At 49.3% G+C, this 27,507-nt stretch overlaps 1 protein-coding gene and 1 long non-coding RNA gene across 3 annotated transcripts; one reads left to right on the forward strand and one right to left on the reverse strand.

The window, feature by feature from the left end:
• Window positions 1–5,901: 5,901 nt before the first annotated feature.
• On the reverse strand, window positions 5,902–25,847 carry LOC106145289 (uncharacterized). 2 transcript variants are annotated; one of them, XR_013427094.1, is made up of 8 exons: window positions 25,757–25,847; window positions 17,271–18,024; window positions 16,485–16,672; window positions 16,002–16,154; window positions 15,198–15,790; window positions 13,580–13,709; window positions 11,521–13,407; window positions 5,902–8,797 (listed from the first exon to the last, which is right to left on the reverse strand). It is a non-coding gene; the product is annotated as an uncharacterized LOC106145289 (long non-coding RNA). The 2 variants fall into 2 exon arrangements; XR_001230145.4 differs by having other exon boundaries at window positions 16,485–18,024.
• Mmp25 (matrix metallopeptidase 25) lies at window positions 7,746–19,391 on the forward strand. Its single transcript, XM_005337866.5, has 10 exons — window positions 7,746–8,304; window positions 8,683–8,815; window positions 11,029–11,164; window positions 11,268–11,557; window positions 15,985–16,161; window positions 16,262–16,343; window positions 16,498–16,580; window positions 16,916–17,068; window positions 17,143–17,400; window positions 17,522–19,391. The coding sequence occupies exons 1-10, from the start codon at window positions 8,200–8,202 to the stop codon at window positions 17,788–17,790; spliced, it is 1,686 nt and encodes a 561-aa protein (XP_005337923.1). The 5' UTR covers window positions 7,746–8,199; the 3' UTR covers window positions 17,791–19,391.
• Window positions 25,848–27,507: the final 1,660 nt, after the last annotated feature.

The following is a 27,507-nucleotide window of genomic DNA, read 5'->3' on the forward strand; positions in this document are numbered from 1 at the left end:
TAACTATGATGTTGCTCTCTACTAATTGTCATGCTGCAGATCAGGATACTGAAGATCAGCACAGTAAGGTGACTTGCCCATGGCCAACCCTGAGCTCACATGGCTCCAAACTTGGGACTCTCGGTTCCTGTAATGTGCAGGGACTCCTGTTCCAGACAAGGACAGAGGCCTTGGTATGAGGGAGAATCCAAGGCAGGAAACGGGGCCAGCCGTGGTGCAGCTTGGGCATGCACTAGTTTCCCAGCCATGGTCTTGTGCCTTGTCATGATTTTCTTCAGACCCCAGGTCTCCCTGAGCTGGATGGGGGCCCCTGGCCTGGAGAGCAGCCATCTGAAGGGCTGGGTGGAGCCTCATAAATGTTAACAACAAGTTCTCTGGGGAAAACAATAGCCCTGACTTGCATTTGCCAATTTCCATAGTGTAAATGCTCCTTTCTGGACATTTTCAAGTTTGCCACGACTTAGAACTGAGTAGGAAGAACGGTTGATGTGTATAATTGGCCTTATTTTATTTTTTATAGAACTGGGGATTAATCTAGGGCCTTACGCATGCTGTGCAGGTGCTGTACACTGATCTACTCGCCAGCCCCATAATTAGTTTTTGCCAGCCAGTATCAGCGGGGTCCACACACCTCTAGCTGGGAGTCAGGACCCCTGAATCTTGGGACCTAGGAGCCTAGTTATTTGGGATCTAGAAAAATAGGAGGGCAATAGGAGCTGGGACCCTTGGAGAGATGGTTGGGGAACTAGAATTCTGGATCCTAGGGCTGGGACAAGGCTTCCTGTCAGTCAGCAGAGAAGAGAGGGCACCAATTCTTTCTTTCAAGGAGAGCCAAAGACTGTCATACAGCTTTATTGCCTGGCTGGCCGTAGTGGCCATACCTATCATCCCAGCAACCCCAGAGGCAGGAGGAGTGCAAGTTAGTGGCCAGCCCCGGCAAACTAGCATGGTCCTAAGCAGTTTAGTGAGACCCTGTTTAAAAAAAAAAAAAAAAAAAAGCAGGGCTAGGATATAGCTCAGTAGAGCTGAGAAACTCCCAGTCTCCCCTTGGTATTGCTGCCTGATTCCTTGGAAAATATAAGCTCAGTGTCTCCTCCAGGTGTCAGAGTCATGGCGCTGGCCCCACCACACCACACCACACTCAGCACACCTTTGTTGAGCCCTCTTGCCAGGCAGGGGCTGAGCTCCTCTGGAACTGAAATGGCCAAGGACCTCCTCCCAGGAGCTCACAGTCCACCTACGATGTGGGAGTGGGTGTAGACCTATAAACCAGAAATGAATCAATAAAACAACAGAGCAAAGAGATTTGGCTCATGGGCACTGGCGTCACATGGCTTCAGAGCAAATCCCAATTTGGTCACCTACCCGATGTGTGTGCCTGTGCCATTCAGCCAAGGAACCTCTGAAGCCCTCAGTTTCCTCATCTGGCAAATGGGGGTGATGATAACTCCCAGCTTATAGAAGCGAAGGCTGAAACACAGGCGAAGTGCCACACTTGGCTGGTGATCCTCTGCAGGGTCACAGAGGTGATTCACCCACATGCTACATTGTTTTCCTCCTCAGGGGAACCTATGAAGTCATACCATTCACAGGTGGAAGCCAGCTCACAGGTAGGGAAGCCAGCTCCAAGGGTTTTGTGTGTGGGCACATGAAGACCCCTCATCCTGGCTTGCCTGGCTCCCAGCCCTACTTATCCTTTGGACATTTGAATCCTATCCTCAGCCACTTCTGGACCCAGGAGTCCTGGCCCCACCTCCCTGCTGGACCTTAGTTCTGACCACCAATGTGATCAGAGCCTCCCAGCACTATCCCCTTTCCTCTACCTCAGGCTCCCTGCTGATAAGGAGGCAGAAGAATAGGAGGGCCTGGGAAGCCCCAGGGAAGCCCTGGAGAGGTTGGGAGTAGTTCAGGGAAGAAGCCAGGGCAGTAGCCCTACCCTCATCTGTTCTCCAGCTTAGCTGAGCGAGCAAGATAGCTTCCTGGAAACTCCAGGCCCAAGTCCAGTCTAAACACCTTTCCCCACCTTCCTTGCCACCTGGTGAGCCCCTAGCAATCCACAGGGTTAGAGAAAATTGTCTACCCTGGGGAAGCCTTCCCAGATCTCACAATGCCTTGGCCAGTCTACACTGGACATCCAGAGGCTAGCAGAACCCCACAGCCCTGCCTGAACTTCCACACAGGCAACCCAGCAAGAATGGCTTGGTTCCAGGCCGTGGCGCCTCCAGGCTTTTATGATGCATACAATCTATGAACAATAAGTACTATTGTTTGGATTTGTTTGAAAAAAATTTATATAAAACATTTCACACTGAATGCATTGTTTAGTTACTTGCTTTTTAAAAATTTTAACATTATTTTTCCAAGTATTTTTCACAACTTAGAAAAAAATCAACTCTATTGAGGTAGGTATTAGTTTCCTAAGGCCAACATAACAAAATGTCACAAACTGAGTGGCTTGAACAACAGTATTTATTTCTGCCAATTCTGGAGGCCAGAAGCCTGCAGCCAGGCTGGTTCCTGCTGGAGGCTCTGAGGGTGGATCTGGTCCTTGCCTCGGCTGGCGGAGGGTCCCTGGTGCTCCTGGGCTTGGCAGCAACACTCCACTATTGGATTCCACCTGACCCTGGCCCTCTGGGTCTCTATGACTCAAATGTCCTTCTACCTTCATTGATAGAGACACCAATCATCTGATTTAGGACCCACCCTGAATCCAGGATGATCCATCTTGAGATCCTTAATTTATTTGTGCAAAGACCCTATTTCCAAATAAGGTCATATTCTTAGATACTGGATGTGTCTTTGGAGGCACAATTTTAACACTACAAGAAATAATTTACATATAATTAAACTCACTAATTTTGAAGGTTTCTGTTTCTTTTTTTTTTTTTTTTGGGGGGGGGTGTTGCTGTGGATAGAACCCAGAACCTTGCATATGTTATACAAGTACTGTGCACTGAGTGACATCCCTAGTCCCTAAAATGTTTCTCAGATTTACTCAGAATGATGCATTTGACTATATTTTGTGCTTATTACCAGTTGTGTAATATTTCATTCAATGTTTAAGTCACAGTCCTCTCTGTCTTTGAACCTAGTGGTATGTACAATATAACTCAGCTATATCCCTAATCCTTTATATTTTATTTTTATTTATTTTTTTGGCACAGGGGATTGAACCCAAGGGTGCCTAACCACCGAGCTACATCCCCAGCCTTTTTAAAAAATATTTATTTTTCAGTTGTAGGTGGACACATACCTTTATTTTATTTTTATGTGGTACTGAGGATCAAACCCAGTGCCCCATGAATACTCGGCAAGTGCTCTTCCTCTGAGCCACAACCCCAGCTCCCCAGCCCTTTTATTTTTATTTGAGATAGAGTCTCACTAATTTGCTCAGCGCCTTGCTAAGTTGCTGAGGCTGGCTCAAACTTGCAATCCTCCTGCCTCAGCCTCCTGAGTTGCTGGGGTTTCAGGTGTCAGGTAACACGCAGCTCTCCATTTTCCTATCAATGAACACTTCGGCTTTCTTTTTTTTTTAATATTTATTTTTCAGTTTTCGGTGGACACAACATCTTTATTTTATTTTATGTGGTGCTGAGGATCGAACTCAGCACCCCATGCATGCCAAGCGAGCAGGTTACCGCTTGAGGCACATCTCCAGCCCAACACTTTGGCTTTCAGCACTTTTATCCAATGATATAGACAATAACTTACTGAGCACCTCTAAGGACATGTGGGGGATGTTCCACTCTGTCGTACACCTTTGGATGGAACTAGTAGGTGGAGGGGTTCTGGTTATCTCTCATTGTGAATTAACTACCATACAAGTTCAAGGCTTAAAACAACAGTTTTGTTTGTTTGAGGTACTGGGGCTGGAACCAGGGCCTCCTGCATTCTAGGTAGGCACTATACAACTGAGCTACTTCCCAGCCCGCAGTGTTTTTCTCCCTCACAGTTCTGAGGTTTGGCTGCGGTCTGCTGGGTGGTTCTTGCTGCTGGGCTTTCGGGAACCTGCAGGTGGATGGTGGCTGGGGGATGTCAACAGAAGGTGTCTTCACCTAGGTATCTGGTGGCTGGGTTGCCTGCCAGAAGCCTTGGGATGCAGACAGGATTAGATGCCACATCTCACTGAGAGGAAGGGCAAAGAGCTTGAAGCCAACTTTGTCCCCCACAGAGGCTAGGCTCCTTGGCCTTGTTTAATATCATCAAACTGGTTTCCCAAGAGCTCAGGTTTTCTTTCTTTCTTTCTTTCCTTCCTTCCTTCCTTCTTCCTTCCTTCCTTTCTTTCTTTCTCTGAGTCTGGAACCCAGTGCCTCACATGTGCTGGTTGAGCATTGAACTACTGAGCCACAACCCCAGCCCCAAGCTCAGTGTTTTTTTTTTTTTTTTTAGTTACAGAAGGATACAATATCTTTATTTTTTAAATGTTTATTTATTTATTTATTTTATTTAACTTTGAATTATTTATTAACATAAATAAGGTATAGAATTTGAAAGCCTTTTTATTCATCACAGGAGTTACTTCCCAAAAATGTTAATCACAGCTGGATTGAAAGAGTATTTGGGAAATGTGGCAATGTGGTTTATATAAGTATACCACATTATAAATCTACTGGAGATCCAAAGGGATTTGCCTTTGTGGAATTTGAAACAAAAGAGCAAGCAGCAAAAGCTATTGAGGTAGGTAGGTCCAAACCCTGAAAGCAAAACAGGGAAGAGGAAAAGAAGCAGTTCTGGAGATGCAGAGTGCTTAGCTCCCAAGTCTAAAGTGAAGAAAATGGCTCAAAAAGACATTATAAAAGAAGCTTCTGAAGTTTCAAAAGAAAACAGAGGTATTAAGTTTACAATCAGATATGCTGAAATCTGTTTGCCTTTACATTCAATGGAAACCTGTTTCAAATGCATTGCAGTTACAAATCCCTTTACATTTCTCTAGACTTAGAATGCTCTACAGAAGAGGAAAAGGATGGTGGAGACATAAAAGATGGTTCTCTAAAAACAAAGAGAAAGCATAAGAAAAAACATAAAGAGAGACATAAAATGGGAGAAGAAGTTATACCACTGAGAGTACTATCCAAGTAAGTAAATAATAGTAATTTCCTAGTGTGAACAGACCGACACTCCATGTTTATTTATTTTTTAAAACAATTTTTGTATCAATTTTATTTAAGTACAATTAACATACAGTAAGATTTGCCAGTTTTCTTTTTTTGTGTGTGTACATGGGTGCTGGGGATTGAACCCAGAGGCCTTGTGCATTCGTGGCAAGCACTCAACTAAGCTATATCCCCAGCCCTATATTTATTTTTTAATTGTAGTTGGACATAATATCTTTATTTTTATTTAATTTGTTTTTAGTTGTAGATAGTCACAATATCTTTTTCTATGGTGGCTTAGGATTGAACCCAGGTGGAGGATTGAACCCATGCAAGGCAGGTGCTGTACCACTGAGCTACAGCCCCAGCCCCAGCCCCATAAAACCTTTATTTTATTTATTTATTTTTATGAGGTGCTGAGGATCAAACTCAGGGCCTCACAAGAGTGAGGCAAGCACTTGACCACTGAGCTACAACCCAAGCCCTCCTCGCTCAGGTTTTCATTTGACACTGTAATAAAGAGTTCGACTCCATTTTTTTTTTTTCTTCCTGGTACCATGTATTGAACTCAGGGGCATTCAACCACTGAGCCACATCCCCAGCCCTATTTTGTATTTTATTTAGAGATAGGGTCTCACAGAGTTGCTTAGTGCCTCACTGTTGCTGAGGCTGGCTTTCAACTTGCAATCCTCCAGTCTCAGCCTCCCCAGCCGCTGGAATTTCAGGCTTGTGCCACCCCCTCCCAGCGGACTCCATTTTTTTATGTGGGACTGCTAATTACTTCAAAGCCCCTTCCTCCCTCTTCCCCTTTGCTCACATCCCGGCAAATGGAGGAGGCCTTAAGCCTTCTCTTCCAAAGTCTGGAGGGAATTTTAAACCTGGAAAGTCCTGGCCAATTCCAGGGAAACTTTGCCCCAGCCTCAGCCACTCATCCCAATGAAAGCCCCTCTCAGACCATTTCCAGACCTGTGGAAGAGCTTGCCTGCGGCCTGGAAAGCCTCAGCACAGGTAAGCAAACTCTGCATGTGCCTCACCAGTCTCCAATCTGAACCAAATTCGGGGTGAAGGGTTGGTCCCATCCTAAAGCAACCACAAAACATTCCCATCATTGAGCGCTGATTTCACCTTTGCCACACCTAGCTAACACCTGTCACCAGCAGGTTTTTAAATTTTTGCCAGTCATCTGATGGCCAACACAGGATCTTTATGAACTATATCCTGTTCCCTCAGAATTCTTGCACTGAAGCTCTAACCCCAGCGTCTGACAACAGGACTGTATCGGGAGCCAGGGCCTATAAAGGGTGATCAAGTTAAAACAAGGCCTTTTGTGTGGCTCAGTGACTGGTGGCCTTGCAAGAGGAAGAGCCATCAGGGAATGTGCTGGCACAGAGAGATGACCATATAAAGAGACAGCAGGGTGGCCCTCTGCGAGCCCAGGAGGGAGGTCTCAGAGAAAACCAACCCTGCTGGCCCCTTGGTCTTGGACTTCCAGCTTCCAGAACCATGAGAAAATAAAATTTCTGTGGAAGCCACACAGTCTGTAGTATTTTGTCATGGCAGCCCTGCTAGCTATTTTGTCTAAAATGCAGGTGGGAGCAAGGTGTGGTGGCACACACCTATAATCCCAGGGACTCTGGAAGCTGAGGCAGGAGGATCGAAAGTTTGAGGCTAGCCTCAGCAATTTAGCAAGGCCCTCAGCAATTCCGGGAGACCCTGTCTAAAAATAAAACAAAAGGGTTGAGGATGTGGCTCAGTGGTCAACCACCCCCTGGGTTCAATCTCTGGTGCCAAAATAAATAAATAAAGGTAGGTGGGGCTGAGGATGTAACTCAGTGGAAGGGCCCTTGCCTAGCAAGTGTGAGGCCCTGGGTTCAGATGGATCCGGTACTGCAAACACAAAGAAATAAGATGCGGATGGAGCCCCTTGGGGCTCCCCCCTCCTGGCCACTCCAGGGATTGAGCGGTCAAACTCACTCGGGACTCCGCCCCTGGCCGGGAAGCCCTCTGGCTCCAGAAGTCTCTGGGTTCTGCAACAGCCGGCCCGAGCCCTAGGCGTTTGGGGAGGCTCTGCTGGTGCCCAGATCTTACCATCAGTTGCCTCCCATCCAGCTCCTCCTTCGTCCGCTGCTGCAGGCACCCGGCAGGGACCCGAGCTTCTGCGTGGAGGTTTTGGATTTAAATGCCTAGTGCCCGGGAAAGGGACTGTGGTCCCAGAGCACCGCCGGCGTCTTGGGTGCCAACACCACGGTGCATCAAGGCAGAGATGCGCACAGCCACGAGGGCGGGTGGAAGGATTCGGGACCGGCAGCCGCTTGGCGCACAGCGGGGAAGGACACCTGTCTTCCCAGCCTCCTGCTGCCCGGAAACCCCCCGGCACTCCATTGCGCGCCGCGGGTCCCGGGAATGCTGCGGGCGGAGGAGGGTGGCCGGGTCGCCCCTCCCGGGCCTCGCGGTCCTGAGAAAGCAGAAGCTAGCTCCTCCAGGGAATCCCACTGGCGTTGGCTTTTGGGAAGAGAAACTTGCAGCCCGGGCGGAGGGAGGAGAAGCCTGGGGGCGCAGAGTGCCCCACCCGCGCATCCTGCCTTCCTTTGGCGCTTTGAAGAGCTGGGAGGAGGGTCCCTGGGTCCCGGCGAGGGGCGGGGGGGGGGGGCCACCGCCTGGTCCGCCCCTTCTCGCTGGACGCCCGAAGATTGGGCAGTTTCCCGCACCGCTCCTGGGGGTGATCCCGCCCCGCCCGGCCACACCCCGCCCTCGGACCGCGAGGGTAGAAGAGGGCCGCCGCTCAGTACCCGGGCCGGATGCGACGCCGAGCGGCAGCCCGGCTGACCTAGTCACTGGACATTCACCCGCTCGGGGCCCTCTCAATCCTCTCGAGATCCTCCGCCCAACCCGGACCCCCCCCCCCCGCGTGCAACCCTGTTCCCCTGCTCCTCTGCTGTCGCCGCCCTGCATCCTCTCCCATCCTTCCCAGGCCCTTTAACACCTCCTGTCCATCTTATCCACCCCGCGAAATCCTCTCTGGGCCCTTGACCTCCTTCCCCAGGTCCCCGAGTGACCTGGGTCAGGCCTCCTTCGGGCCCCCTGGTTGCCCTGGCTGAAGCGCGCCATGCGGCCGCTGGCGCTCGGACTCCGGTTCCTGACGCCGCTGTTTCTGCTCGCGCGGTCAGCACCTGCCTCTGAGCCCTCGGCGCAGGACGTGAGCCTGGGCGTGGTGAGCCGGGGTCCCCGGTCCTCTGGGATCCTCAGGGAGGCTGGGAGAGGAAAGCCGAGCTCCTGAACTTTTGGGTTTGGAGGATGGAGGGGCCAGATTAAAACGTCCGAAGAGTGACTGGGGATGGAGTCTGGGAACCCGGATTATTGAATCTGTCAGTTTTGGAGCCCGGAATTGGAGGTCAGGAAAGGAGCTGGAATGGGATTTGGGCCTCAATTCCTGGGTCCAAATGAAGACTGGCAAACCTGGAGCTGGAAGGTGGGGACCTTGGGAGGTGGAACAGGCCTGCATCCCAGAACTGAGGGCTCTGGCTCTGGAAGGCAGGGGCTTCCAGGATGGTGGTGAGCTTCTGACTTCATCCGTCCCCGCTGATCCTAGGACTGGCTGAGACTCTATGGCTACTTACCAACACCAGATCCTGCCCAGGCCCAGCTGCAGAGCCCTGAGAAGCTGCGTGATGCCATCAAAGTCATGCAGAGGTTCGCTGGGCTGCCTGAGACAGGACGCTTGGGTAAGTGCTGCAGCCCTGCCACTGCCCCTAACCTGACCATCATCATCCTGCAGTCCTTAAACTTCAGCGCTCTTGAATCACAGGAGCTTATGAGGATGCTGAGCTCAAATTCCAGCCACAAGCCCCTGTGGTTCTCAGGCATTTATCTCCCCCATCCCCCAAACACCCTGAGGGATTGAAGCCGGGGTATTTTACCACTGGACTACATCCCCAGACCTTCCTATTTTTTAAGACAGGGTCTTGATAAATTGCCCAGTCTGGACTGGAACTTGAAATCCTCCTGCCTCAACCTCCTGAGTAGCCAGGATTACTGATGAGTGGCACTGTGCGGGGCATTCACCTTTCAATACACCTTTACTGAGAATCTCTTTATGTTTTCATCTATTTTAGGCTCCACTGTTAAAGTACTGTTGGAAATAGGCCCCTGCACTCCTGGAGCTAACATTCTGGAGGGAGAAGAAAGGCAGATCAGGAACATAAATATGCAAGATAGTTTCAAATGATCGTGTTTTGAAGAAAATAAAATGCTAATAATATCCAGAGCTGGGTACGCCCCCCCCCACCTTTTTTTTTCTTTCTTTCTTTCTTTTTTTTTTTTTTTGTACTAAGGATTGAACTCAGAGGCACTTGACCCCTGAGCCACATCCCCAGCCCTTTTATATATTTTATTTAGAGACAGAGTCTCACTGAATTGCTTAAAGCCTCACTTTTGCTGAGCTGGCTTTGAACTTGAGATCCTCCTGTCTCAGCCTCCTAAACCACTGGGATTACAGGTGCTGAGATTATAGGCGTGTGCCACCACGCCTGCCTGGCACTTTTCCCCTCTTTGATGTTGAGCTTTAAGCATTCTAGGCAAACACTCTACCACTAAACCACATGCCCAGCACCTTTTTTTTTTTTTTCTTAATTCTGAGACAAGGTTTCCTAAGTTGCTCAGACTGGCCTTGAGCTTTCAGTTCTCTCGCTTCAGCATCCCAAGTAGCTAGGCCACACCCAGCTAGGCCTCTGAAAGATGTCACATGATGCAAGACCACAAAAAGGAAGAGTAGTCAAGGGAAGATGTAAGAGAAAATGTCTCAGCAAGTGAAAAGACCCCGGGACAGGCACAACTTTATGTGCCTGGAGTAAAAGAAACCTGAAGCGCTTAGGTAGGGGTCTAATTGGAAACCTTGGTGCATGACTGTAATCCCATAGATTTAGCCAGACCAGCCTCAGCAATTTAGCAAGACTCTCAGCAACTTGTTGAGACCCTGTCTCAAAAAATAAATAAGATAGAGCTTTGTGGTAAGGCACCCCCAGGTTCAATCCCCAGTATCAAAAAAAAAGAACTTGAATAAAGGGACTCAAAAATGTTTGGGTTTTGATTCTGAGTGATAATAACCAGAAAAGGATTTGAAGAAGAAAAACAACTCAGTCTGACTTGCAGTTTTAAACTTGGTTGCTGAGGGTGGAGGTGGGGCTCCTGGAGAACAGGAAGGAGGCAGTTGTAGCCCCAGATGGCCTGGAGTGGGGGGTGTAGCCAGAGCAGTTGAATTGAGGGCATGCATTTTAGAGGTAGGTGGTAAGGATTGAACCTAGGGTCGCTTAACCACTGAGTCACATCTCCAGCCCTTTTTACGTTTTATTTAGAGACAGGATCTCACTAAGTTGCTTAGGACCTCAATAAATTGCTGAGGCTGCCCTTGAACTCACAATCCTCCTGCCTCAGCCTCCCAAGTCAGTGGGATTACAGGCATTTGCCACCATGTCTGACCTCTGTGGAGTTAAATGGGGTGGAAAAGGAGCTTAAGAATGTTAACTAGGGGAAGATTCTGCCTCATTCACTCTTGGAACAGCCTAGAACAGGGTCTGGCATCTGTATGTTCTCAAGTTTTATTTGTCACCTCAACCGATAATATGTGGTTTGACCTTAGTTTGAAAATGAGGAATTTGATCCCCAGCACAGAAAAAAAAAAATAAACAAAACCTAAAAATGAGGTGGTAGCTGGGAATGGAGCTGAACTAGAAAAGGGGGTTCCCAGGAGACCCAACCTGGGACAGTGGCTTGGCACAGGGGTCGGAGATCTCTCCTAGTCTGGGGACTTGGGACTTGATCAGCATCCCGTGATGACTTTACCTCTCAGAGCCTCCCTTTCCCCATGAATAAGGATAACTGGTGCATGGTTAGGGTAAGCTTTCCTGCTGCTGACCCTGTCCCTCATGGTCTCCCACAGATAAAAGGACTATAGAAACCATGCACAAGCCCCGTTGCTCCCTGCCTGACGTGCTGGGGCCTGCAGGGCTGGTTAGACGGCGCCGCCGCTATGCTCTGAGTGGCAGTGTGTGGAGGAAGCGAATCTTGACCTGGAGGTAGGTCCTGGGGCCTGCCCTCCCCTGGGCCTGCCTGCTGGGTCCCAGGCTTGCATGTCTGCCCTTGCCTCTATCTCCACCTGCTCCCCTCCTCTCTCCTCAGGGTACAGTCCTTCCCCCAGAGCTCCCTGCTGAACCCTCAGATAGTGCGGACCCTCATGAGCTATGCCCTGACCGTCTGGGGTGTTGAGTCAGGCCTCACGTTCCAGGAGGTGAATTCCCAGCACCAGGAGGCTGACATCCTCATCGACTTTGCCCGAGCCTACCACCAGGACAGTTACCCCTTCGACGGGCTGGGCGGCACCCTTGCCCATGCCTTCTTCCCTGGGGAGCACCCAATCTCCGGGGACACTCACTTTGATGATGAGGAGATCTGGACTTTTGGGTCGCAAGGTAAAACCTCCCATCTTTGGAGAGGTCCTCTCCCCAGTTCCTGGGCTGCTGGTGGGAACCTAAGAAGGGAAGGGGCAGCTGGGGCTGGTGACCAGGTTCTGTCAGGAATGACAGCTAGTCAGACCCTGTGTTGATGACTGTGTCCCACAGCATGAAGCAGGGGGCTTTTTATAAAAAAATTTTATTTTTGTGGTTCTGAGTTTGGAACCCAAGTTAAAGATATGTCTGAGGTTTAAATGAATTGATCAGTTGAGGTTGTATAAGTTGGGGGTCTCCAGAGAAATTACCAAGAAGATGTGTGTGTGCGATGTGTGTGTGTAGAGATTTGTTGTAAGGAATTGGCTCCCAGGGATTGTAGGGTGAACGAGGCCAATCTGTAGGGCAGGCTGGAAACTTAGTTGGGTTTCTGTCACAGTCTTGAGGCAAAACTCTTTCCCCAAAGCCCTCAGTCTGCTCACGGGGAGTGACCTGTTTGGACACAGACCACCCCAACTGGAATGACTTGCTTTACTGATAGTAGATGTTAGTCGTATCTTCAAATTACTTTCACAACATCTGGACTCGTTTTGACCAAACCCCTGGGCATCATGGCATGGCCAAATTGACACATAAAATTAACCATTGCAGAGGACTACCAGGTGCCTAGCTCTCAGCTGGATTGACTTACAGAGCCTAAGCCACCTTTCTGTCAGCAGCTAAGGCAAAAGAATAATAGGCAGTTACTACACACAGTGACTCAATGGCCTGCAGTCACAGCTGAGGAAGTCCTAGAGCCTAGGGCTGCTCAGAGGTGAAGGGGTGACTCCATTCATTCAATATAAATATGCACTGAGCACCAAGAAGCAAGGCTGCATGGGTAGGCGGGTGGGGTGGGGGGCAGACAGAACTCTCACAATGAGAAAGCAAAGCCAGTGAGCTAGCAGAGTGCCAGGTACTCAGGAAGAGGGGGGCGGGGGGAGACATAGTCTGAGGCAAGAAGGCAAAAATCTGGCTTTGGAAAGGAGATGGCATAGGATGAATGGTGGGTCGTAGATCATAATGGACCTTCAAGAGCAAGTGGAAGAATTTGGACAGTGGGGCTCTGGAGGCTGTGGGGAGCTATCAAAAGATTTTTTTTTTTTTTTTTAAAGAGAGAGTGAGAGAGGAGAGAGAGAGAGAGAGAGAGAATTTTTAATGTTTTATTTTTTAGTTCTCGGCGGACACAACATCTTTGTTGGTATGTGGTGCTGAGGATCGAACCCGGGCCGCACGCATGCCAGGCGAGCGCGCTACCGCTTGAGCCACATCCCCAGCCCTCAAAGGATTTTTGTTAAATTTTTTTTTTGGTGGTTGTAAATGGACAGAATGCCTTTATTTGTTTATTTTTATGTGGTGCTGAGGATCAAACACAGTTTCTCACACATGCTAGGCAAGTGCTCTACCACTGAGCCACAACCCCAGCCCCATCAAAGGATTTTGCATTCTAGAAATATTGCTGGCTGTATGAGGGGGTAGAGAGAGACAGGGAGGCAAAGCTGCTGCAGGGTCCAGGTAAAAGATGGAGGTGGGCCATGGGGTGGGGGTTTGGATCTGAGGGAAGCCAGGAGGGATGGGATGAGCAAAGATCTGGCTGGATTCTGGGGACCAGGAGACAAGAAGTGTGTAATGACATCCAGGATCCAGCATAGGTCCTGGAGGATGGCTGCTGTTAGTGCACATGGGGGAGGGCATCAGGCTGGCCCAAGGTGGGAGGAGTGCAGGTGTGGAGCCTGTTTGCCGTGCACCAGTGTTCCATGCGGATGCTACAAGCACTGAGAATCATGCTCTAGACTTGGGCTCCTTCCTAGGTCAGGTTCCCTGGAAGTGAAGGCCTAGATGGAAATTGTTATGCAAGCAGTTTCTCAGGGGCATGCACTTGGGAAAGGGAAGGAAGAGGGGGTGAGAAGCTGAGCAAGGATGTGGTCTCAGCTGGAGAGGAGACTGCTCCCCTGGAGCTCTCTAGTGGGAACAGCCTGGGGCAGGGCTGGCTCTTCCCAGACTTACATTGCCAGTCCTTGTCTGTGAGCTGCTGGGGGGAGCCTGAGTGGGGCAGGGGCAGCTGGAGTTGGTGCTCAGGCTCTGTCAGGGCTTGACAGCTCATCAGAGACTGCATCCATGACAGTGAGGCAATGTCCTGCAGAATTAAACAGGTGGGCTTTTAAATTTTTTTATTTATATATTTTTGTGGTTCTCGATATGGAACCTAGGGCCTCTCAGATGCTAGGCAAGTGCTGTACCACTGGGCTGTACCCACAACCCAAGCAGGTGGGCTTTGAAGCTGAATCAAGTCAGGGTTCCTCCACTTGTAATGTGTACAAGTTACTTAACCACGTTGCACTCAATTTCCTCAACTGAGAAATGGGGGATGGGAACAGTACCTGCTGGCAGTGTGGTCTGTGGATTAGATGAGTAATCTACCTCCAGCCCTTTACTTGCTCAGAGTCTGGTGCAGAATGGTGCTCTAAGCACTGCCAACCCTTATTAGAGCTGAACCTGGGGGCAGAGTTAGTGTCCTTGGGGTTTGTAAGCTTACCAGGAAGAAAATGTAGCATGTAAAGGTTAAGGACAGAGCTGTGGAGAGCCCCAGGGCTAAGAGGTGGGTGGCTGGGGAAGAGGAATTAACAGAGATGGAGAAAGAACAGGCCAAAAGGTGATGAAGAACAAGAGTCAAGGAGGAAGTGGTCAGCAATGGCTACAGCAAACAAACTCAGTAAATTACGGGCATTAGATTTGGTCATCCAGGAAACAAGTGACATTCTTAGTGTCTGCAGACTCCATCACTGGGGGAAGATCCCAAACTGCAATGGGTTCAGGTATGAAAGGAGCTAAAGAACTGGACTGAGTTTAGATTATTGACTAAGGAACGTGGCTGAGGAGGGACTGCAGAAAGCAGTGTGACTGGGTATCTGCCCCAGGTCACAGATTCCATTGGACTTGATGAAGCAGGATGTGTGCTTGTTAGCATCTGTCATCTGAAGGTGGGACTTATGACTGGGTTGCAGCTTTGGGGCCTTGTGGACATGGAAAGGAAGCTGAGGGGAGAGAGTAGAGGAGTTGCTTGCTGGGACAAGGGCAGGGATGATAGGAGGTGTCAGGTCCCTTGCACACTACCCATCAGGACTCTGGTGGGGCTAGGCCTGCACGGTTGTGTAATTTCCCCAGCTGCATGGCGTGAGAAGGGTGTAGGAAGGGTTGCCTGGCTCAGAAACCCCATGTCCCCAAAGTAGAGATGAAGCAAGGGAAGAAGGTGAAAGAACAAAGCTCTCGCGAGTTGAGACACCAAACTTCCTCCAATTTCTCAGAAAAAGGATTTGGAACAATAATAAGACCTGCAGTCAATGTGGAAATTGATCAGACATTTGCAGTTTTGAGGGTGCACAGGCAGGGCAATTGGCCTCAATCCCCCCCTCTATAAAATGAGGATAGGAAGTGGAGGTTTGAGAGGTAAATGAGGCCTCCTAGGATTTACCGCTCCCATACTTAGGTATCAGCCCTCAGGGGCTTTAGAGAAACTTGCTTTTCAATTCGCCAGGCCATTTCCAATAATGCTGTTTTCAATGTTGCTAGCCCTAGTTAGAGATTCCCACAAACTAGATCAACATCTGCAGAAATACATGCTCACTGATGTGTTGCCTGGCTCTGTCACTGCCTCTTCTGGGTGGGGCCTTTGACGGGAGCAGGAGCCAGGCAGATCGATGAGGAACTAGGCCCTCAGTCGCTGGAGCTGGATCTCCAGGGAAGAAGTTTCTGTGGTGGGAAGAGGCTGAGAGAGGCTGTGGTCTGAGAGTGCATACTGGAGGGAGTTCCATGTTCCTGTGGAGATGGAACAAGGCCAGGGAGAGGAGGGGCAAGGACTCCAGGGAGGGGGAGGGGGAGGGGAGAGGGGAGCTGTGGGCAGGGGAGATGGCAGAGGGGGGACAGAGGATGTGGGAATGTGGGCCAAGGAATAGGGGCAGAGGAAATGAAAGGTGAGTGGGAGGGACCTGGGTTGGGGATGGGGAACAGGGACCTCTGCTCATGGACTAGATCTTAGAGGAGGGAATGCTCCAAAGCACGGTTTTCCTGGAGAGAACTACAGGCACCCAGGGTTCTTGCTGCTCTGAGCTTCTATAAGCAGTCTTCCCTTCAAGAGAGGGGCTGCACTTGTGTAAGGTCACTCTTCCTCTGTCCATTCTTGGGTCTCTTCATCCCTGTACCCAGTATCAGCACCATCAACTAGGGCAATTCAAAAAATATTTGCTGAAAGAATTCAGTAATAACATGGCTCAATGAGGGGTCAGGGCAGAGGAGGCTGGAGTCCCCTCCCAAGGGTCTTTCGGTGCTTCCTGCAGACCAGCAGGTCCCACTTCCCATGCATTCTTTCCAAGTGTGGGGTGCCCTCAGCTCCAACCTTCTTTTCCCCTCCCCAGATGGTGAGGGTACTGACCTGTTTGCTGTAGCTGTTCACGAGTTTGGCCACGCCCTGGGTCTGGGCCATTCCTCCGCACCCAACTCCATTATGAGGCCCTTCTACCAGGGCCCAGTGGGTGACCCTGACAAGTACCGCCTGTCCCAGGATGACCGTGATGGCCTGCAGCAGCTGTATGGTATGGCAATGAGGGACCTGCCCTGAGTCACTCTGCTGTGGCTCTCCCATAGCCTCTGAGCAGGCCCAGGGAGCCCACACCTGTCTGACTTTTCTTGCAGGGAAAGTGCCTCAAACCCCAAATGACCAGCCCACAAGGAAACCCCTGATTCCTCCAAGGCCCTCTGTCCTGCCCCCTGACAGGTGAGTTCCCCACTAGCTGTGTGACCTTGGATGACCAGTTCCCTAGCCCCAGTGTCCTAGGTGAGATGGGACAGTGAGCCCTGCCTTTCAGGACTGTGGTGGAGGGTAAGGGATGAAGAAGCCCGCCTTCTGCTCACTCACCTTTCCTACCCAGCCCCTCGGCACCTGTCCCTGATCGATGTGAGGGCAGTTTTGATGCCATTGCCAACATCCGCGGTGAAACCTTCTTTTTCAAAGGTAAGTCCCTTTGGTTGGTCCCTGACTCCCTTGGCACCATGGTTGGCTTCCTGTACACTTCAGGTGACCCCCACCACAGGCTTCAACGTTCCCTGGGAAGTGTGATTTTTAGTGCTAAAAAATGGGAACTCCTGGGCAAGCCAAAAGGAGTCCGACGCCCTAGATTGAGTCGCCCTTGATTTCCAGATGGACACCCCAGATGGACAGATGGGTAGTGTGCAAGGGACCTTGTGGGGTGGGAAGACCCAGCCCTCCCTCGGCCACACACTCTAGGCGGGGGCGGGGCGTCCTCCTACCATGTCATGACCCCATGCCCTCCCCTTCTTGCCCCTAAGGCCCCTGGTTCTGGCGCCTCCAGCCCTCAGGACAGCTGGTGTCGCCCCGACCTGCCCGGGTGCACCGCTTCTGGGAGGGGCTGCCCTCGCACGTGAGGGTCATCCAGGCCGCCTATGCTCGGCGCGGAGATGGCCGAATCCTCCTTTTCAGCGGTGAGTAGGGCCCCAGGTGGCCGGGTCCGAACCGGCTCCGGAACCGTGCTGGTGACCAGGCTGCCTCCCTCCAGGCCCGCAGTTCTGGGTGTTCCGGGAGCGGCAGCTAGAGGGCGCAGCGCGGCCGCTCGAGGAGTTAGGGCTGCCGCCGGGCGAGGTCGTAGACGCCGCGTTCTCGTGGCCATTCAACGGGAAGACCTACCTGATCCGGGGACAGCAGTACTGGCGGTACGACGAGGCGGCCTCGCGCCCGGACCCGGGCTACCCGCGCGACCTGAGCCTCTGGGAAGGGGCGCCTCCCGCCCCCGACGATGTCACTGTCGGCAACACAGGTCCGGGGACGCAGGGGAGGGGGCTGGCGGTCGCCGGTCCCAGGGGGACTCGGGGTGAAGCAAGAGGGGCGCGGCTTGGGGCAGGCCTGGACCAACGCCTGAAAAGTCTCCTCCGCCACAGGTGACACCTTCTTCTTCAAGGGCGCCCACTACTGGCGCTTTCCCAAAGGCAGCGTCAAGACCGCGCCGGACTCCCCGCAGCCCATGGGGCCCAAGTGGCTGGACTGCCCGGCCCCCGACTTTGTCCCTCACACTCCTGAGCCCCGCAAACCGACCCCCAAGCCCGGAACCTGTGATTGTCGGTGCGAGCTCAACCAGGCCTCCGAGAGGCCGCCCGCGCTGCTTCTGCTGTCCCTCCTGCCCCTGCTGGCGGGCGTCCTCTTCTGCTGAGGGCAGGGACGTCCTGAGCGGAACAGCGCCCTACACCGAGCAGGGCCGGAGTCTCTGCTGGACCTTGCGTGGGGCTGTTAGTCTGTCCCCTCCGCGTAGCTCCCTCCAGCACAGAACTGGTCAGATTCCCTGGGGAGGTCCGGCTGCCACCTGGACTTTACCTCCAGTGCTCTCTGGGTGGCACCCGCCGCCAATGGGCACCAGCGCGCGGTGACCTCCGTGCTCCTTGGGCACCTGCAAGAGCAGCCTCCTTAGACGGTGCAGACTCTACTCCTGAGCCTGGGGAAGGGGCGGGATGCCGAGGCAATGGGGGCGGGGAGGGGGCAAGAGGCAGAGCTAAGCACGGGGACTGAACACTTACACATACTCTGCGGTCCCCCTTGCGGTCATAGGGAGGGGACAGCCTGGCCTACATCTCGGCCACCCGCTGCCCCAGTAGGACTTTCCTTTCCCCAGAACAGCCTGGCTTTCTTGGAACTCAGTCCTTGGAATCTCTGTCCCCCACCACGCAGGCAGCAGTGTCCGGCCTCCCACACACAGCTGCCCAGTTTCCTTGAATCTTCTCACCTGACCTGGTGCCACACTGTCCCACTGCAAATATGATGGGGGGCCCAGACTAAGCCTGGAGATCTCCTTGCAGATCCGTGCCTCACATCCTGGGTGCCATCAGTGGCCACATGGATGGTACTCCCCACCTCTGTCCCCATTAACCTCCTTTCTAGTTGTCCTGAACCCAGGCCACACAGCCTGGAAACCACCCTAACCCCAGGACTTCCCCCATTCAAGTAGACACCCTCCTATCCTGAACATCCTCTCCTGGCCTGCAGGAGTGACTGGAGCTTCATTTAGCACAATTTGGCTCCAGGTGGCCCCTGCTGCGGGGAAGACATGGACAGATCCCTCTTTCAAGTCTCCTCAATACCTTCTCAGCACTCCTGGAGGCCCTAGTCCTAGGCTAAAGAGTAGATGAAACCCAGGATTCCTCTTTCATCCCAATTCCCCAAAGACTCAAGACCTTCATCACTGTCTCTGGAAATAGGCTCCTGGAATAGTCCATATCAGAATCACCAGATGAGAATTTAGATATGTGGATCCCATTCCCTCACTCTGAATCCTCATTCTGGGAGTGAGGTCTGGCATCTATATTTTAACAAGCTTGTGGGTGATTGCACCCTGATGGTCAAGGAGGCTAGCTCTCATGGCATGGCTATGTCCCTTCCAAGTCCTCCCTCCCAGGGACCACTCTATATTGCCTATAGAGCCAGGCTGGTTGAGAGGTGTCCACTCCCCATAGGTGGAGTCACTTAGTGGGTCACTTTGTGATGGCATTTAGCTTTAATGGGAAGTTGTCCCCAGTTGTTCCTGACACCCAGACTAGCATGAGGACAAGAACCAGCCAAGTAGGAGAGGGAAACAGGGATCCACATTCAGGAGGAGAATAAAAATAATAAGGAGAGCTGGGCGCGGTGGTGCATGCCTGTAATCACAGCAGCTTGGAAGGCTGAAGCTGGAGGATCCCAAGTTCAAAGCCAGCCTCAGTGATTTAGCAAGGCTCTAAGCAACTCAGTGAGACCCTGTCTCTAAATAAAATATAAAAAGGACTGGGGATGTGACTCAGTGGTTGAGTGCCCCTGGGTTTAATCCTCAGTACCAAAAAAAAAAAAAGAAAGAAAGAAAGAAAAAAAAGAAGAGAGAGAGAGAGAGCCCTTCATTTCTTCTGAGCACTGATGGACCTGAGGTGCAGTTGGTGGCAGAAACTAGGCAGATTTGAATCAATCACTGTTTTACAGAAAAAGTTGGGATCAATGGTTGATGGGAACAGGGCGTTATTGAAGTAGGAAACGTGGGAGGAAGAAGCTCAGATGGATACCTGAAAGTTGGTTGAGGAGGAGCCAGAGGAAAGAAGGCCCCTGTGCAACTGAGATGTTTTCAAGACTACATGCAAACTTCTTCAGCTGCAAATACTCAAGTCCACTACATAAAAATGTCATATCAAAATGATTACTTGTATTTTCAAAATGGTACAGTCCTAATACCAAAATTAAAACCTTTCATGCTTCAAAGGACACCATAAAGAACTTAGAAAGACAACCCATAGCATAGGAGAGAATATTTGCAATTCATATATCTGATAAGCGACTTGTATCAATAAATATAAAGAACCCAATTAAAAATGGGCAACGGAAAGCCATGCATGATGGCACATACCTGTAATCCCAGTGGCTCAAGAGGCTGAGGCAGGAGATCACAAATTCAAAGCCAGTCTCAGCAATTTAGCGAGGCTCTAAGCAACTTAGCAAGACCCTGACTCAAAATAATAATTAAAAAAAGAAAAAAAGGGCTGGACTAGGGCTGTGGTTCAGTGGCAGAGCTCTTGCCACACTTGAGGCACTGGGTGCAATTTTTAGCACCTCATACAAAAATGAGCAAAATAAAGGCAGGCTGTCCATCTACAACTACCAAAAAAAAAAAAAAAAAAAAGGACTAGGGATGTGCCTCAGTGGTTAAGTACCCCTGGGTACAAAAAAAAAAGGGGGGGGGGCAAAGGAGCCAGGAGCAGTGGTACATGTCTGTAATCCCAGCAGTTGGGGAATCTGAGGCAGGAAGATCACAAGTTCCAGGCCAGCCAACTTAGTGAGACTCTATCTCAAAAATAAAAAGGGCTGGGGGATTTAGTTCAGTGGTAGAGCACCCCTGGGTTTACTCCTCATAGAATGGAATGTCATTCAGCAGTAAAAATGAGTGAAGCATTGATTCAGGCTACAATATAGATAAGACCTTGAAAATCTGATGCTTGGTTAAAGCAGTCAGACACAAAAGGCTACATATTGTATGATTCTATGCATATGAATGTCTAGAACAGGCAAATCTATAGACAGAAAATGAATAATTGATTGATAGACGATATTGGGGGATGGGGAGATAGCTATTTGGAAGTAATGGTTCAGGGGACAGATTTTTTTTTTTTCCTTTTTGTGGTACTAGGGGTGGAACCCAGGATCTCATGAATGCTAGGCAAGTGCTCTATCACTGAGCTACACCTCTAGTGGAAAAAAAATTTTTTGTACCTGGGGGCGCTAGAGCACTGAGCCACTTCCCTAGCCCTTTTTATTTTTTATTTTGAGACAGGACTTTGCTAAATTGCTGGGGCTGGCTTTGAATTTGCAATCTTCCTGCCTCAGCCTCTGGAGTCCCTGGGATTACAGGTGTGTGCCACAGTGCCTGGCAGAATTTCTTTCTTTCTTTCTTTCTTTCTTTCTTTCTTTCTTTCTTTCTTTCTTTCTTTCTTTCTTTCTTTCTTTCTTTCTTTCTTTCTTTCTTTCCCTCCTCCTCCTCCTCCTCCTCCTCCTCCTCCTCCTCCTCCTCCTCCTCCTCCTCCTCCTCCTCCTCCTCCTCCCAGGGATGGAACTCAGGGGCACTAGACCACTGAGCCACATTCCCAGCCCTATTTTTTTTTTTTAATTTAGAGACAGGATCTCACTGAGATGCTTAGTGCCTTGCCATTGCTGAGGCTGACTTTGAACTTGAGATCCGCCTGCCTCAGCCTCCTGAGCCACTGGTATTACAGGCATGCACCACCATACCTGGCCAGAATTTCTTTTTAAGATAATAGAAATGTTCTAAAATACATTGTAATGATTTCCCAGTTCTGTGTATTGACTTGTGCATTTTAATGGATTAACTGTATTTATTGCATGTGAAATCTATCTCAATAAAATTTTAAAAACAGAGAGTCTGGGCTGGGATTGCAGCTTGGTGGTAGAGCCCTTGCTTGCATATGTAGGGCCCTGGGTTCAATCCTCAGCACCACATAAAAATAAATAAATAAAATAGAGGTATTGTGTCCATCTACAAAAATATATATATATTAAAAAATAAAACAAAACACAAAACCAGAGAGTCTGCTGTGGATGGGGGCCCTAGGGGCAGCCATGGAGGCATTCATGGTATGGGGCAGACCATCTTCTGGAGGTGACACCCAGAGGAGAGGCTTCAGCTAAAGTAGGAGCAGCTCCCTTCTCCCTCTCCCTCTAGAACTCAAAGAAGGCTCAGGGGAGGTTTTGGCCTTCCTGGGTGTGCAAAGGGGGTTGCAGACAGTGCTGTGGGCTCCTCAGCAGCAGCAGGTGACAGACAACTAGTCTAGTGAACACAGGGGAACCTCTCACACATCCTCTGTGAGCTACAGAGGTTGTCTCAAGTTCCCTTCAAGGGTATTTTGGGATCCACTGCATCCCCCTCAAATTCATATATTGGAATCCTAAACCCCAGGACTTTAGAATGTACTCTCATGTGGAGAGGGTCTTTGCAAAGGTTACCAATTAATAAGGTTACCAAGTAATAAGACCATTAGTGTGGGCCCTAATCCATTAGGACTGGTGTCCTTATAAAAATTGGAAATTTAGCCGGACACAGTGGCACACGCCTGTAATCCCAGTGATTCAGGAGGCTGAGACAAGAGGATTGCGAGTTCAAAGCTAGCCTCAGCAACAGCGAGGCACTTAGCAACTCAGTGAGACCCTATCTCTAAATAAAATACAAAAAGGGTGGTCGAGTGCCCCTGAGTTCAATCCCCAGTACCAAAAAATAATAAATAAAAAAGAAATTAAAATTGGAAATTTGGGCACAAATCCCTGATGCCAAGTGAACCGGAAGATGGCCCTCTACAAGCTGGGAGAGAGGCCTGGAACAGCATTTTCTCCCAGTCCCTCAGAAGGATCCCACTTTGGACACACCAAATCTGAGACTGCAGCCTCCACTCTGTGAGAGGATTGAGGCCAGTGGCTAAGCCCCTCTGTTGTGGCGCTTTGACCCACTGGCCTGGAAAACCCCACCGAGGGCAGGGCAGAGCTGTGCTGAACTGGCCAGGAGAGAGTAACCAGGGCAGCTAGCTGAAGTCTGGCAGAAAACTGTAGAGGAACCTCATGCTGAGAGGCCATGATGCAGGAGGGGTCAGGAGGGGCTGGCCAGCCAGGCAGAGAGTCACTGGCAGAGAGTCCTGAGGACTGGTCCTATCCCCTGAGGGAACAGCATTGCTGCAGCGCCCCTGCCATCTACAGGGCCCCTGGCCTCACGGGCCCACCCCAGCTCCTGGCAGGTCCTATATTCCTGTGACTTCAGCAGCTGCACCAGAAGCTTCTCCGGAGTTGAGCCAGGTGCAGATCCCTGCGGGCACCTGGTCAGCATTCCACATGGAACACTACCTCACTGGGCTGCCTGCCCTCACCTGAACTCTGGAGCTTCCCACCTGCATCCCAAGTCCATACTGTTATCTATGTGTTTATTTTGCATGCTGGGGATCGAACCCTGGGCCTGGCTAAGCACACCTCTGTGCTGAGCCACACTCTCAGTTCCTCTGCTCCTCTCTCTCAGGTTGGGGGCTGGTGAGTAGACCTGTCCTGACTCAGACAGCCCATCCTAGCTCTGAGAACTATCACACCTGATGCTTAGTCTTAGGGCAAGGAATCTGCATGATTGTTTTAATTTTGGGTATTGCCGCTTTTGGATTCTCGGTTTTGTTGAATTAGCTCAACCCCTGTATGTTACTACAGGGGAAAAGGAGGACTTGAACTGGGAAAGAACAAGAGGCATTTGTCAAACTGAAACAAGCCCTAGTCTCTGCACCTGCTTTGGCCTTCCAAAGTTCTAAAGCCATTCCAACTGTTTGTACATGAAGTCAAGGGAATAACAAAAGGGGTGCTTACTTAGACTTTGGGGCCATGAAAACATCCAATGGCATATTATCCAAAAGATTGGCCTATGTTATGGCCGGATGGCCAAACTGCCTCTGAGCCATCACTGCCACAGCAATCCTGGTTAAGGAAGCAAATAAGTTTATGTTGGGGCAAGATTTACAAGTGGTAGCCCACATACTGTGGAAATCTTGCTCCAAAGCCCTCTGGAGTTCTGGCTCTCCAAAGCTCGTATCACCCAATACCAGGCTCTTCTTCTAAACCAGCCCAGGATAAAATTCTTAAAAACCTCAGCTTTAAACCCAGCCACCCTTCTACTTGATGATGATCCCTCCAAGCCACTGCACAACTGCCAGGAAATCTTGGAGCTGCTCCAGAATGTCTGGCCGGATCTAATGGACACATCTTGGCCAGATCCAGAGGAGATACTCTACACTGGTGGCAGCAGCTACATCCAAAATGGAATCAGGTATGCGGGGGCAACTCTAGTCACTGTAAATAAAATTATCTGGGCTCAAGTTCTGGGACCTAAAACTTCCGCACAAAAGGCAGAACTAATTGCACTTACCCAGGCTCTCAGACATGACAAAGGAAAGACGGTTAGTATCTATACTGATAGTAGATATGCCTTTGCTACTGTTCATGTACATGGAGCTCTCTATAAGGAGAAAGGACTGTTAACTTCAGGAGGCAAAAATATCAAACATACAAAAAAATTTTGGCTTTACTAGAAGCCCTCTGGTTACCGAGAAAAAGTGGCTGTTTGACATTGCAGAGGCCACCAAAACACAGAGACATCAGAGGCAAGAGGAAACTCCTTTGCTGACAAAATAGCCAAAAAAGGTGATTTCAAAACCTGTAGAGACTTTACAAATTTTGCCTGTGTTGCCTAACCGTGTTCTACCCACTTCCCCCATGTATACGGAATTAAAAAAAAAAAAAAAAAGAAAGAAAGAAAAAAGAAACTAGGAAAAAACCTTAAAGACAACTGAGGACCAAAACGGATGAAAGATTCTACTGGACAAAAGAATCCTGATGCCAGAGATAATAAAAAACTGTTCATTAAGTAATTACATCAAGAAACACATATGTCGAGTACCAAAATGACTAAGTTGTTACTAAAAGACTTTTACATTCCTAAGTTAACTCAATTAACAAAGCAAGTCTCTTCCAGGTGCCAGACCTATGCTCAAGTAAATCCTAATCCAAAGGTGAGCCAATTTACAGACTGCAAGGAGAAACACAAGGAGAAAGATGGACTTCACTGAAGTAAAGCCTGGACAGTGTGGTTATAGAAACTTGTTGGTTTTTGTGGACACGTATTCAGGCTGGGTGAAAGCTTTCCCCACCAAGGCGGAGACAGCAACTGATAAAAAACTTATCCAGGGGGCTGGGGTTGTGGCTCAGTGGTAGAGCGCTCGCCTAGCACGTGCAAGGCCCTGGGTTTATATAAAATATATAAAATAAATAAACAAAATATATAAATATAAATAATAATAAATGAAATATAAATATAAATAAAATAAACAAATATAAAAATAAATAAACAAAAACAAAGGTATTGTGTCCAACTACAACTAAAAGATAAATATTTAAATAAAAAAAAAAATTATCCAGGAGATAGTTCCCTAATTTGGCCTCCCAATAGCCTTGGGGTCCGATATAGCCCAGCTTTCACAGCTAAGGTAACTCAAAATGTATCTAAAGTCTTTAAAATTAAATGGGACTTATAATATATATAGGCCTTCAAGTTTAAGACAATAAAAAAAGATAAATAAAACTGTAAAAGACACCCTTACTAATTATACTTGGAGACTGGCATAAACTGGACGGGCCTCCTTTTGCCTTTTATTCTAAGACCACCGCCACTGGTTCCCAGACTAAAAGATTAAAAAATAAATAGATAAATAAAAACTAGCTGAAATAGGTAACCTCTCACTTCTTAAGTCCTTACAGGCTCTCCAGCAAGCCTCCCAACAGACTCAGGCTTTAACTAAGGCAGTCCGGCAGCTGGTAACGGGAGAAACTTTTGCCCACTCCTTCCAGCCCGGAAAGCTGATATGGGTAAAATGCCATTACCCGTCTACCTTGAAGCCTTGCTGGCACGGACCCTTTCCAGTCATCTTGACCACCCCAACTGCTATGAAAGTCGCCAGAAAACAACATTGGATTCATCACTCCAGATCAAAAAGGCAGCTTCACCAGAAGGCACATCCCAGGACAACCAACGATGGACAGTACAACCAACAATGGACAGTACGACCCATGGACAGTACCTTAAAGCTAGGATTTACAAGGTGGTCTTTGGAGGACTCTTGACTTTTACTTTCTGTTCTGTTTCACTTTCAGACATGCACACTGCACACAGCTCTCCTCGGAAACTCTTGAGGCCAGAAAAAGACAGGAAGCCTGCTTCTAAAGATTAAACTGCTGGTCCTTAAAAGCATATGATTATGGCTTGGTAAACTTAGTTCAAACTAAAACTTAGATAAATCAACGATTTGATTTAGTCCCATAAAACCAGTGGGGAATGTTGTGGTGTGAACTGATAAATACAATCAATAAGAGTGTAGGTTATAGGTTATAGATTATAGACACAAGATTTTGTGAGATAAGACAATTATAAAGCAAAAAGTGTCATAGACAGGCCTAAGACTCCATTTTGCTGCCTTCTATACAAATACTATTACAAGAGCTATTTCTGAGAAACTGAAATGAAAGCTGTTTTCTTATAAAAATTGTCTTTCTGTACTTTTTAATCCCACAAATTGTACCCTACTCAGGATGCAGTGGTGGTCATGGTGGGTTACATCCTGGGTGTGAGTGCCCTCGTGGGTCTACATGACTGTGAAGTAGATTCTCACCCCACTGATCCCCTGCCCAAATTCAGGATTCGACTGTCACCTGCTTGAACCCAGGACAGTGGTCAACTGAACTGCAAAGCTAATGCTTTTGTTTTGTTTTGTTTTGTTTTGTTTTTTGCTTCTGTTTATTGATTGCTTGCTGCCTGGAAAATTTCAGTTCTGCCTAGAGCCCACAGATCCCACTTATTAATGTTTTAATGTCTATGATTGGCTAGCTTACATGATGATAAGCAAGTCACTGAGGTGTGGTTTTTGTGCTTATATTCTCTTTGGGTGGACCAGGAAGCTGCCGTCTTCCCACAGAGCTTGAGTCTCTGCGGTGGGTGACAGTCCCTGGCCAGGTAAATTAAGCTCTCTTTTGATTTGAAATTCAGACTTAGAGTCCTTTCTGAGGCATCTCCCCATAACACTAGGACCAGGGGAACCAAACCCAGGCAAGGGAAGCAGAAAGCAGTCACGTCAGGAAAAGGCCGAGGAGAGCTTTTGGTAAAAGGTGAAAAAAATTTTTAAAGATATCCTGCAAAGTGTGCAGAAGTGGTGTCAGGAAAAGCTGGCCTCTGGCAGCTCCCTGGAGTTCCTGTGGAAGGCTCTCCGAGGACGTCTGCAGCTATCTGACTGTGAAGCTGTGATTCTAAGGAGGCCAGGTCTACCCAGGAGCACAGGCTAGACACCCTTACTTGCTTTACTGTCCCTTGATTCAGTCCCTCAGCCACCTTGTGCCCTGCTGTGTAATAAAAGTTGCTTTAAGAGAACCAAGTCCATCTTGGTCCACCTTGAGCCTGAGACATCTTTCCTCCCTCCCTCCCTCCCTCCCTCCCTCAAGCAATCCTCCTGCCTCAGCCTGCAAGAGTGCTGGGACCCCAGCCTTGGCCTATCTGTTCTTATTTATTTATTTATTTATTTATTTATTTATTTATTTATTTATTTATTTATTTATTTATTTATTTTTGGCCTATCTGTTCTTTACTTCCAAGGAAACGAATGAACCGTAACCCAAGATCAAAGTGTCTGGGGGTGGGCAGTGTGGGACACCTACTTGATCCAGGATGGAGCAGAGGATGGAGGGGGCAGTGGCAAGATTTCCAAGCTGAGAGGGGTAGCCTTTCTTTCCATTTCTGAGACCCTGCTTGCCCCCACCCCTGCTCAGCATCTCCTGCAGGTGT

This window comes from Ictidomys tridecemlineatus, chromosome 10 (genome assembly GCF_052094955.1).
Source record: "Ictidomys tridecemlineatus isolate mIctTri1 chromosome 10, mIctTri1.hap1, whole genome shotgun sequence".
Taxonomy (NCBI): Eukaryota; Metazoa; Chordata; class Mammalia; order Rodentia; family Sciuridae; genus Ictidomys; species Ictidomys tridecemlineatus.

Bases quoted from the DNA above. Each gene is read 5' to 3' on its own strand.
- Mmp25 (XM_005337866.5), top strand. From the start codon at position 8,200: ATGCGGCCGCTGGCGCTCGGACTCCGGTTCCTGACGCCGCTGTTTCTG. The intron at 11,558-15,984 runs GTAAAACCTCCC...TCCCCTCCCCAG, and splicing joins CTGGACTTTTGGGTCGCAAG to ATGGTGAGGGTACTGACCTG. The intron at 16,162-16,261 runs GTATGGCAATGA...CTTTTCTTGCAG, and splicing joins TGGCCTGCAGCAGCTGTATG to GGAAAGTGCCTCAAACCCCA.